Below are 11,581 nucleotides of genomic sequence, written 5' to 3'. Positions count from 1 at the left end.
ACGGGATGCGCCTCAGGAATGTCCTGCTAGAGACTTCAGATTTTAGGACCTACCCGAAGTTTCTAGTTCATTGCGAGCAGAGGACTTCATTGACTGGATCAATGAAGTAGAGCGAATTCTGATGAGCTGATGCCAGAGGATCTTCCTTCTGGGCTATCGCCTTTGGGAGATATCCCGCATCAGATTGACCTTATTCCGGGATCAAGTTTGCCTAATCGGCTAACTTATCGCCTTAGCCCTAAGGAAGCTAAAGAATTATAATATCAAGTGGTGCAGTTTCTACAAAAATGAGACATCCAAGAGAGCATGAGCCCCTGTGCAGTTCCTACCTTACTAGTGCCAAAGAATGACGACTCGTAGCGTATGTGTGTTGATAGTAGAGCTATCAACAGGATTATAGTAAAGTACTAGTTTTCAATTCCTCACTTGGATGATATGTTGGATCAGCTATCTGATTCTAAGGTCTTCTAAAAAATTGACTTTAAAAGAGAATATCACTAGATCAAAATAAAGTCTGGTGATGAATGGAAGATGACATTCAAGATGCAGTATGAGCTATATGAGTGGATATTCATACATTTTGGACTATCTAATGCACACAACACCTTCATGAGGTTTATGCATAAGATCTTGTGGACTTATATGGGAAGCTTGTGGTGGTATGTTTTGATGACATCCTCATTTACAGTCCAACATAGGCATCACACTTTAATCATCTCCGTGCTATATTCGAAAAGCTAAAAATGTAGTGCTTATTTGTAAACAAGAAGAAGTGTTATTTCTTTACTACATTGATAACTTTCCTCTACTTTACTGTGCCTACTAATGATGTACACACAGATCAAACAAACATAGATGTAGTCTTGGAGTGACCTCAACCGAGGACCTTGCATGATGTCAGAAGTTTCCATCAGAAATTACAGTACTCTGATTGCTCCTATCACCAAGTGTCTCAAGGGAAGGAATTTCAATTGGTCTGAAGAAGCAGAGGCTAACTTTCAACTAGTCAAACAAAGAATGACCGAAGCACCGGTCATGTTGGATCGAGATACATGTGAAACGGAGTGAATCATGTGGTTTTAGAAAACTTTATTTTTTTAGTTTTGAAGACAAAGTTCGTAGCAAAAAAATTAAACACGAAAACAAAGCAAAAAAACTTAAACTTGGTCGATTTTACTTGGTTCGAAGTTTTTGGCGACTCCTACTCCAAGACTCTGATCCCTGGATCTATCAATGAGTAATCTATTAATAATCTCTTTCAGAACCATCGGACGAGGGGATCAAATACAATAAAAAATTAGAACAAGTGTAACACGCTACACTTTCCTTCTTTGTAGAAATTAACTAAGAAAAGAACTTCGTTATCCAACACATTCGAAGATGATCAGATCAGACTCGATGTTGGATGGCTCCTAAGTAATAGTTGGGTGCACTAATGCCATAACATAACAGTAGCACGAAACTAAGGTAGTTAGAACGTCAAACGGATGCGTAGAAGTTGGTAGAAGAATTGTGTTTGAGATGCTGGTCAGATGCTCTTTTATTGAGTGTTGAAGGCGCCTTCCATAGCACTGAAGGCGCCTTCAACCTCAAAAGTTTATCCCCACAATTTCAGCTTCTTATCATCGCCGAAGTCTTCAGCGTTATCTGACTGAAGGCGCCTTTCAAGCTCTCGAAGGTGCCTTCCATGAAAAGTACTCAAGGTGCCTTCCAATGGCTTGAAGGTGCCTTGAGTACTGTTCACCCGAGACATTTTTTACTCTTTTACCTTGCAAAATGTGTTAGTCAAATACAAACAAAATATATCCTGCAAGACAAAGTTAGCACAATAAAAATAAGTAGTTTAGTAATTAGATTCTGTCTACCCAAGATCAGGATCTAGTCATATTCTCAATTTAGGTTTCTAAAATGGACCTAAATTGGACTGACGCTTACTGTCCCTTCAACCAAGACACATCCTCATTGAGTCACTCTCCACGAGTGACTTACCTTTGTTGGTCCGGGTAGGCCAGCTGGAGAGGGTTGAGTTGCCTGAGACACTAAAAAACTCCTTTCTCATCTTTCGACTTAGATTAGTAAAGCAATTAAAATAGAAATAACAACTTAAAGGAAATAAGTAAAAGACCAAAAATTACTTTGTTACAACTTAGATGGTTGTTAATCCAAGGCAGATAAAAGCTCACTAAGAATCTCCTTCGCTGAAGGCAGAGAAGCCTTTTACATACAATGAAAGTTCAGAAAAGACTAGGAAAGTGAATACAAATGTTATTACATTTTTCCTAGGTCCAGGGGTCTTTTTATAGCCCTTGGAAAGTCTTATCCACAGGCTGAAGGCGCCATACATAGAGTTGGGAGGCGCCTCCAGCGAGGCCAAGGATAAAATTTTATCCTTTTTCGCAACGACCAGAATTGCCTAGTCGAAGACGCCTTCCATGGCCATGGAAGCTGCCTTCCATGGCTGGTTGAAGGCACCTTCAATGGCTTGTTGAAGGCGCCTTCAGCCATTGAAGGCGTCTTCTGCCTGAAGGTCGCGGAGGCGCCTTCAACTCCTGTTGAAGGCGTCTCTAGCAGCTCCATAGCTTCACTTTAGTTCTTCCGTTGCTTCGATCGCCTGGATGATTTCGATCAATTGAAATAGAGCTCACTCGAACCCAATTTCCGACCTTCTCCTCAAGCAGGCTTCTACTCCGGCTTCTCATCCCTTGAACATCGTGCACGCCCTTCTCGTCTATCGGTGTACTCTTCCGCAGCATCTCATCCCTCGGACGCACTGAGCCCGTCGGCTCTCTCCCGTACCGTCCTTCTCGCTAGCCGCGTCTTCCGCTCGACTTCCTGTGTTCTTAAGATCTTGCACACTTAGACACAGGGATCAAACCAAAACAGGACCTAACATAAACTTGGTTGATCACACTAAAAATAGCCATGGGGTTCCAACAATCTTCACTTACCAAGTGCCAAGTTATCTCCTTGACGTCAATCTGACCCACTAGGTCTTTCTGCCAGAATCGCACATCCGAACTTCACTAATCCTGAATCGAGCATCCCGACCTCCTACCAAAATTGCACGTCCAGACTTCAACCCATTGGGAATCAAACATCCCGACCTCCTGGTAGAATCTCACATCTGGAATTTCTGCCCGGTGTTTGGTCCTCTTGACCCATCAAGTTAGTCAACTCTGCACACTCGGTAATAAGGTTAGATCAACAACACATCTAAATTTATTCCATTTATCATTTATCAATACTCAAGCTTGATAACTGGTGCCAACTGCATCAATAGTTCTAGCCCTTCCTAATTTTGACAAATTATTCGAGGTCAACTATGGTGCATCTGACATAGGTATAGGAGGTGTTCTTTAGTGAGAAGCTCTCTAGGTCCAAGAAAACTTATTCTACCTACTACTTAGAGTTCTATGCCATTGTGCATTCCTTGAAGCATTGGCGACACTACCTAGTACAGAAGGAGTTCATCCTGTTTACTAATCATGAAGCATTAAAGTACATCAATGGTCAACACAAGTTGAGCATGAGGCATGGCAAGTGGGTGGCTTAGTTACAAGAGTTCACTTTACTCTAAGGCACCAAGCTGGAAGTTTGAACCATGTCACAGATGCCCTGAGTCGGTGTTCTTCATTACTCACCACCATGAGTACCAATGTTGCAGGTTTTGAGATTTTTCTAGATATATATGCAACTGATCTATCATTCAGAAGGATATTCTAGGAGGTACATGACGATCACCAACATGATTTTATTTTGCATAATGGTTATCTGTTTCGTGGATTATAGTTGTGCATTCCAAACTTCTCTCTAAGGCATAAAATTATGAGTGATCTTTATAATAAAGGGTACTTCAGATGTAATACGACGTTGACCCTCATCTCTATCAATTTCTATTGGCTCAAGTTGACCAGCGATGTGGCTCACTTTGTTGACCAATGTTTTGTATGCCAACAGTCAAGGGGATCCTCACAAATGCAAGCTTGTACACTCCCCTACCTATTCCTAAAGCTCCTTGGTTATATGTCAGCATGAATTTGTATTGGGATTACTCCACACCCAATGAACATTAGATTCAGTTATTGTTGTGGTTAACAGATGCTTCACACCCAACCCTCAAGTTCATTTCATAGCTTGTAGGAAGACTATAAATGCTTCCCGAATTGCTCATCTTTACCTGAAGGAGATCGTGCTTTACATAGTGTTCCTCCGTTCATGACTTCATATCGAGATACTAAGTTCATTAGTCACTTCTAGAAGAGCTTATGGGAAAATTGGGTACGCAATTAAACTTTAGCAATGTTTACCACCCTTAAACAGATGGACAAACCAAGGTGGTGAATCAAAGTTTGGGCAATCTTTTGAGATGCCTCATAGGAACTAAATCAAAGTAGTGGGACTTAACATTACTTTAAGTAGAGTTTACCTAAAAAAAAAATCAAGAAACAAGACCATAGGATTAAGTCCTTTTGATATTGTCTATGGATGAAATCACTTAGAGGTTCTAGACCTAGCCACTATTCCTCGTGTAGGGTGAATTAAGCCCTTTTGATATTGTCTATGGATGAAGTCCTTTATTATGTATGGAAGTGTCCCAACAAGAGGGATCATATCAAGTGACATCCTAGATGGATGATCATGATTTTTACAATGCCTAGATAGAGATGCATGATCCCTTAGTTTAGGACAAGATCAAATATACATCTCACAAAGAACTATAAGGTGACTTGTATGTGTTTTAATACACGTTAGATACAAGTGAGATGTTAGGATGGTGAACAAAACTCAAGATGTTGATTTAGTGCATCTTGTTGAGTTTTAAGTTCATCAAAACACATAGTTATGCGTTTTCCAATCATTGGGAAAGCTAATGTACAAGTCATGTGCATTGAGCCCAAGGAATATAGTTGGATATTGATTTTGAAAATGATTTTAAAATGCTTTTGGAAAACCTTGGTGAAGACTATCTTTTGATAGTGATCATCATTAAATAGTTAGACACAAACTTGAAGAAAACACTAAAGTTTTTATAATTTTTTAAATTTGTGTCAATCTTTGAAAATAAGAAGTATTTTCATATAAAACTATTTTCCCTTGATAGCATATATCCTAAGTAATATCTACAGGAAATTTCACCATTTTTGGAATTTTGTAGAATTTTTGGAAAATTTTTGAAGTTGGCTGAAGTCAACTTTCAGACATATCAGGCATTCAATCGATCACCCGATCGATTGAGCTGCCTCAATCGATCGGGCGATCAATTGAGAAGGTGTTTTACGCGAACAGAAACGCAGTAGATCGATCCACTGATCGATCCACACTGCTTTAATCGATCCATTGATCGATTGAAGTGCAGGTTTTGACTGAAAAAGGTTGTTTTCACCATTTTAAACCAACTTTAGTCTATAAAACCATTCCTAACCCCTTGAAACACCTTTATATACATTTAGGGGGAGTTTTCATGATGAAAACAAGGATGGATTGGTTAAGGAAGACTAAGTAGAGGTTTAGGTTGAGGTTTAGTTCCAATTTTGAATCTTTGAACCTCCAAACTTCTCAATTTGGGGTTCCTATATGTTTAGGGTTTCCAAGTCATTGAATGCATGATAGAAGTTTGACCATGTTTTTAGGGGGAGCTACTCCTTGAATGCATAAAAATTTAATTTCAAGAACCTTGGAAGGGGGTTAAACCTTCATGATGGATAATACTCAGGGTCGAGTATTGGGGAGCAATGGAAGATTGGTTATCTTCGTTGTTAGGATAATAAATGCTCTCGGATGAACATTGTGGAGTAGATTATTGCTCAAGGGGGAGCATTGAGTTAATGAAGGGGATCAGACCTTCATTGGTAAAGTAAAAATGCTCTTGGATGAGCATTGAAAAGAAGATTATTGCTCAAGAGAGAGCATTGGGTTAATGAAGGAGATCGGACCTTCATTGGTAAAGTGAAAAATACTCTTGGATGAGCATTGAGAAAATGATTACTGCTCAAGGGGGAGCATTGAATACAATGAATGAGAGTTTCATTGAGAAGTTGATGCATGCTCTAGGATGAGCGTTTGTTTTCAGTTTTTGATGTGTGACAAAGGAGGAGAATGGAAGGTTAAGTGAGGTCTTCATCCCAAACAGGGGGAGTTTGCCTTCTAGGAAAGGGAGAGAATGAAGGAAACCTTCATTCATGCCTTGTCATGAAGAGGTTAAGGCTATGGGATTTAGCCTTGGTATAAAGAAGATGTTAAGGTTATGAGATTTAACCTTGGTATAAAGAAGAGGTTAAGGCTATGAGATTTAGCCTAACTTAGAGGTATTGTCAAACATCAAAAAGGGGGAGATTGTTGGGGCAATTTCCCTAGGTCAAGTTTGATCAGTTTGACTAAGCTTGAGTTGAGTCAAGTTTGAGTCGAGATTTGAGTTTTGATGTTTGACAATATAAGGAGAATGCTAGAGCAATTGTCCGGTTATGGAGATGGTCAAAGGATTGACCAAGTTGATATGAATACAAGTCAAGTAGGTCAAGGTTGACAGGAGACTTGACTGAGAAAGTCCTAACTAGATGTTAGGCATTAGAAAAGTCCTAGTGAGGAGCTAGGTAGGAGAAAGTCCTGGTGAGGAGCCAGGTAATGGAAAGTCCTGGTGATGAGCTAGGCAGGAGAAAGTCCTGGTGAGGAACTAGGCAAGTGGAAAGTCCTGGTGAGGAGCCAGGCAATTGGGAAGTCCTGGTGAGGAGCCAGGCAACGGGAAGTCCAAGTGTGATCTTGGCAAAGGTTGTAAGTCGAAGCATGTGAGCTTGGCAAGGTAAGTCCTAGTGTGACTTGGCAAGGAGAATTCGATAACTAGGATGAGGCCGAAGGAAGTTCTTGAAGGCAAGACGTGAAGGATGGGGAGATATATGAGGGACGCAAGGCTGATGGAGGAGGCTAGAAGGCTAGTTCGAGGTTGGTCGAGTGTGGTGGTATAATTCGACAACTAGGATGAGGCCGAAAGAAGCTCCTGAAGGCAAGGCATGAAGGATGAGAGATATCTGAGGGACTCAAGGCTGATGGAGGAGGCTAGAAGGCTAGTTCGAGGTTGGTCGGGTATGGCTGGATGCTAGACATGATGTACCAACAGGTCATGGATTGACTGGATGTTGGTTTTATGGAGCTTTGGACTTGATTGGGCAAGTCCACAGGAGCTGGATCGATCAACCGATCGATTGGCTCATTCCCAATCGATCGGTTGATCGATTGGGAGAGCACGCGCGACAAAGGGTTCTCCCAATCGACCCATGGATCAATTAGGAGCCTTTGCTGATCGCACAGAAAGCCTCCCAATCGATCGGCCGATCGATTGGGAGCCTCTAATCAATCGACTGATCGATTGGGAGGTTGGATTTTCGTGTGATATCTCTGGAAATCGCATGAAACACAATGAATCGATTGGGCAATCGACTCAGGGGATTTCCAGAGAGCACAGAGGCGCTCTGGATCGATCGACCGATCGATCCAAAGCCTCCCCAATCGATTGGGAACAATCCAATTGATTGGGATTCGACCGTTAGCGCAGATAAAGGCATTGGCGTGCGATTTCTTCGGCAGAACTTGATTCTTTTTCTACACGAGCTTGCAAGGGCGATTTCCACAGCTTCTCCACAGCTCTCCCCGCCAGTCTTGAAGATTCTTAGAGGCACATCCAAGTCAAGAGGCAAGTTAGACAAGAAGAAGAAGAAGCTAGAGTTTTATTGTATAAAATCTTGTAAGAGTTGTTTGTATTTGGCTTCCTTTTTGCTTATTGTTGTATTGTGAGCTTGTAAGGCTTCTCCGCCTTCGGTAGTTACCATAAAAGAGGGTTTTCATAGTGGAGAGTGTGTGAGTGTGTGGATCATTGGACTAGTCACCTCTTCTTGAGGTGGATACCAAGTAAATCTACGTGTTAGCGTTGTAGTGTGTTGTTTCTTGTATTTTCCGCTGCACATCATCACAAGAAGCAAACCGACGTAAGCGCGACGAGGTGCTATTCACCCCCCCCTCTAGCGGGCACATCGGTCCCAACACTTAACTCCTTACTCAATTGATATTGATAAAGCTAATGAACTCGAGGACGAGTTCTTTTAAACTTGGGGAGACTGATGCAAGCTCAACTCATGATGAAGCCTAATATGACCCTTCAAACTTCAAAAGGGGATAATTTTTGACTCGGGACTCAGAATCAGGTTATGTGGATGACCACCTGTGCAGAATTCGAAAACCTACATTTATTATGAGTGAAACCGTAACCACCCAGTTTTGGCTCCAAATTCCACCATTTAAACCCTTTTTAGAACCTTTTTGTTATTTTTGATAATTTTTATTTTTAGAATATTTAGGATAATTTTGATATTCTTAGTATTTATAGGAAAGGATTTATCTTGATCCGTGTCCTATTCGACTTAAGATCATTCAGTAGTCCTATTTTGACTTAAGATCATTCAGTTATATATTTTTCTTCCACCATTTAAACCCTTTTCAGAACTTTTTTGTTATTTTTGATAATTTTATTTTTAGAATATTTAGGATAATTTTGATATTCTTAGTATTTATAGGAGAGGATTTATCTTGATCCGTGTCCTATTTGACTTAAGATCATTCAGTTATCCTATTTTGACTTAAGATCATTCAGTTATATATTTTTCTTTTCGAATAAAAGATCTATTTTCTTTCTTTACAATATTGGAATTAAGATATGTTAAGTGTAATTTCTTTACTTTATTTGAGTGTTAGATTGTGGTCTATATAAGAGTCTTGTTTAGATATTAAAGAATTACCCTTTATTTATAATAAAATTTCTTATTGTAGTAAAACTCAAAGAACGGCGTATTTCTTTTTATTTTAGGAAGATCCTCTTTTTATTTTCTCTTCAATCTTCCTTTCTTGGTAGCTCGTAGAATAATCACTATCTTGCCCAGCGTCAGATGTACTGAGAGGTGAACTATAGTCTCACACCTATATAATTGGATTTAAGTCTCATTATTTTCATCATTTTTCCATTGACATTTTTCTAACAAACTCTTCTATATTTTCAAATAAACATATTCCGATCCCATCTGTATATTCTTCCCTTCGCTTTATATTTGCCAAGCTAAGTCATTAAGTTTCTGTCTCCTTTAATAAACAGGGCTTAGGGTGTGATAAGATGACATAAGAGTCAAAGTCTCTGCAGGCTGGTTTCTTGCTGTTCGAAGATCTCAGAGATGACGTACCGTCCCTGATTTTTGTGGATTCAGATGTTTCCGTTTCCTACTAGTAAAGCGATGCGTGAACCTAGCTAGGACCGCATGCTCGATAATTTTTTTTCACGTTTTGGATTCTATTTTTTAACGAAATGCTTCAGACCAGATATTTGCTCAGCCGTGATTCTGAGACGTATAAATTATAAGGCATACAAACGAGCAAGGTGGCTCAAGTAACACCACAGCCAATGTGATCCAGTGAACGCAACACCAGATATCATTTACACGTCTCCCAAAAAGAACGTAAAAAAAAAAAAATCTTGTAAAATGCAACATAGTGCATTTCTTGGATCTTCCCTTAGCCATCAACGTATCTCATTCGATTACTGAAACACTAAAAAACAAAACCGAGTGTATTTTGCGTGCCGAAAGCATTGACAAGTTTTGAGTCGATAGGCAACTTCATATTGAAATTGTCTACTAATGTGCTGCCAAACCAAGTCAAAAATTACAGGCTCATCTACCGTGTTCATTGAATACAGTCCATAAGCCTTCAAGAACTGAAGGACCGTATTTTTGTTTGTTTTCCCTCGTAACCGGTTGCCAATCAACGATTTTGCTCTTCCACTCGTTTATTAATTGTGTAGATAGCTGCTAATTAAATTAAACTAACTCATTTGGCTCGCATAGCCAAATTTACTTTCTCGCTCGACTTGCCTTGCTAGAGTAGACAAGCTACGACACATTCAAACCAATCTAACCAATTTGATATATTATTTTAAAAGGAACCAAATACAAATATTCCATCCTGTAGTAAACTAAATTAAAGAATCATTATTTTTCAAGAACGTGGATTTTATATTCTAAGATGTGAATATTCATTTCATAAAAATGTATATATTTATTTTTATGAAGGAAGAAGAAACATATATCTTGCTCATAAATTGAGCCAATTATCCATCAAATCTAACGGTTAAATCCCTTTCCATCCAAAATTCTAGGCGCCGGCAGCCAACTACTGTATCTGTCTGTCATATATACAACTCGCCGTCTCGTGTACATCAGGGAGCGCGGCCTGTCCTCGTCGGAACCCGAATCTGGAGCGGCCGCGCGGTTCCCGACCCACCGCAGCTCCTGCAGACCATCTTCCCCGAGCCGGAGCAGGAGCGGCACCCCACGTCCCCGTCGGACCACCGCGAGCACAGGCACGTCACGCGACCGGTGCCGTTGCACGTCTCGCACCGCGGCCATCCCCCGGCCATCGGCCGTCCGCTCTCCATTGCCGACTTCACCATGGCGGCACCGACCAGAACTCCCAGCCCGGTCGCCAGCTGAGAAACCAGCACCAGAGGACCCATCGTCACTTCAGAAGAGGAGGAAGGCGTTCGATGAAATGCCTGGATGACAATGGGGGCGACGCAGGACGGAAAGATATTTATGGCGAGAACACGGAGAGACGTGCGCGTTCGTGGCGAGTGCAAGAACACGTTGTCGTGCACGACTGGGTCTCCGGGACTCAATCAACCAGCGGCTCCGATTCGGAGACCGCCGGATTGGACGCTCCGGATGGCCCAGACCTTTCCAATTTAATTACAAACTGTGTGGACTACCAAAATTTGACCGCGTTTTCATATCTTTATTTGGACGGGAGAAAAAGTCCGATCGATTATGCCAAGGTTGAATTGTTAAATGCCATCGTTGTTTGAATTAGGGAACTAAAATATGATTTCCCGACTCATTCAAATTGGGAATCCGGAGGTGTCGTAAAAAATGATCGTGTGCCAGACACTCGTTGACTTGCCAAATTAGAACAAGCAAACCTTTTGATTCACATATTAGAACAGCAATGAACGTGACTGAGTTGAAGAAAGATAAATTTCTAATACTAAGTCTCGAAACTCGAAACTTATTTTATATATTTTATTCGATTAATTGATCACATAGTTCTATCTGCTGAATTCAATTAGATACCATCGTGTTCGCCCTTGATTTTCAATCGACTGACCATCTTATTAGTAGATTGAATCTTATTTCTTTCCTTATTAGTTCGATTTAATCAGATCCAATCTTGTGCAATCTACTTGATCGTCTGACCTATCCTCCTGATTGATCGATTGAATCCCAAAGCTTCTTTTGCTCTCTGATCTGATCACATTCGATCGTTGGTTTCCATATGCATGTGTTCAGCCAACTAATCCTTGTTATTGGTCAATCAAACCTTTGTTTCTTTCTGAGTTCGGATCTAATCTGTGCTTATTCTCTCAAGATCATTCGACCCTTTAGTCACAGGAAACTTTATTTTTTTACAAAATAAAGTTACCATAATAAAAAAAATAATAATCATATAAAATTAAGTTGGAAACAATTATATGCATGTATGATTTATTTTGACA

The 11,581-nt window shown here is 40.4% G+C and overlaps 1 protein-coding gene across 1 annotated transcript; it reads right to left on the bottom strand.

Moving 5' to 3' along the window:
* Positions 1 to 10,065: 10,065 nt before the first annotated feature.
* Positions 10,066 to 10,844, bottom strand: LOC122049448. The gene has a single exon (XM_042610832.1). The coding sequence runs from the start codon at positions 10,544 to 10,546 to the stop codon at positions 10,250 to 10,252; it is 297 nt and encodes a 98-aa protein (XP_042466766.1). The 5' UTR covers positions 10,547 to 10,844; the 3' UTR covers positions 10,066 to 10,249.
* Between the last annotated feature and the right edge of the window lie 737 nt (positions 10,845 to 11,581).

This window comes from Zingiber officinale, chromosome 2B (assembly GCF_018446385.1).
Source record: "Zingiber officinale cultivar Zhangliang chromosome 2B, Zo_v1.1, whole genome shotgun sequence".
NCBI classification, from domain to species: domain Eukaryota; kingdom Viridiplantae; phylum Streptophyta; class Magnoliopsida; order Zingiberales; family Zingiberaceae; genus Zingiber; species Zingiber officinale.
The sequence above is the reverse complement of the archived record's forward strand: the minus strand, read 5'-3'. Positions and strand labels throughout refer to the sequence as shown.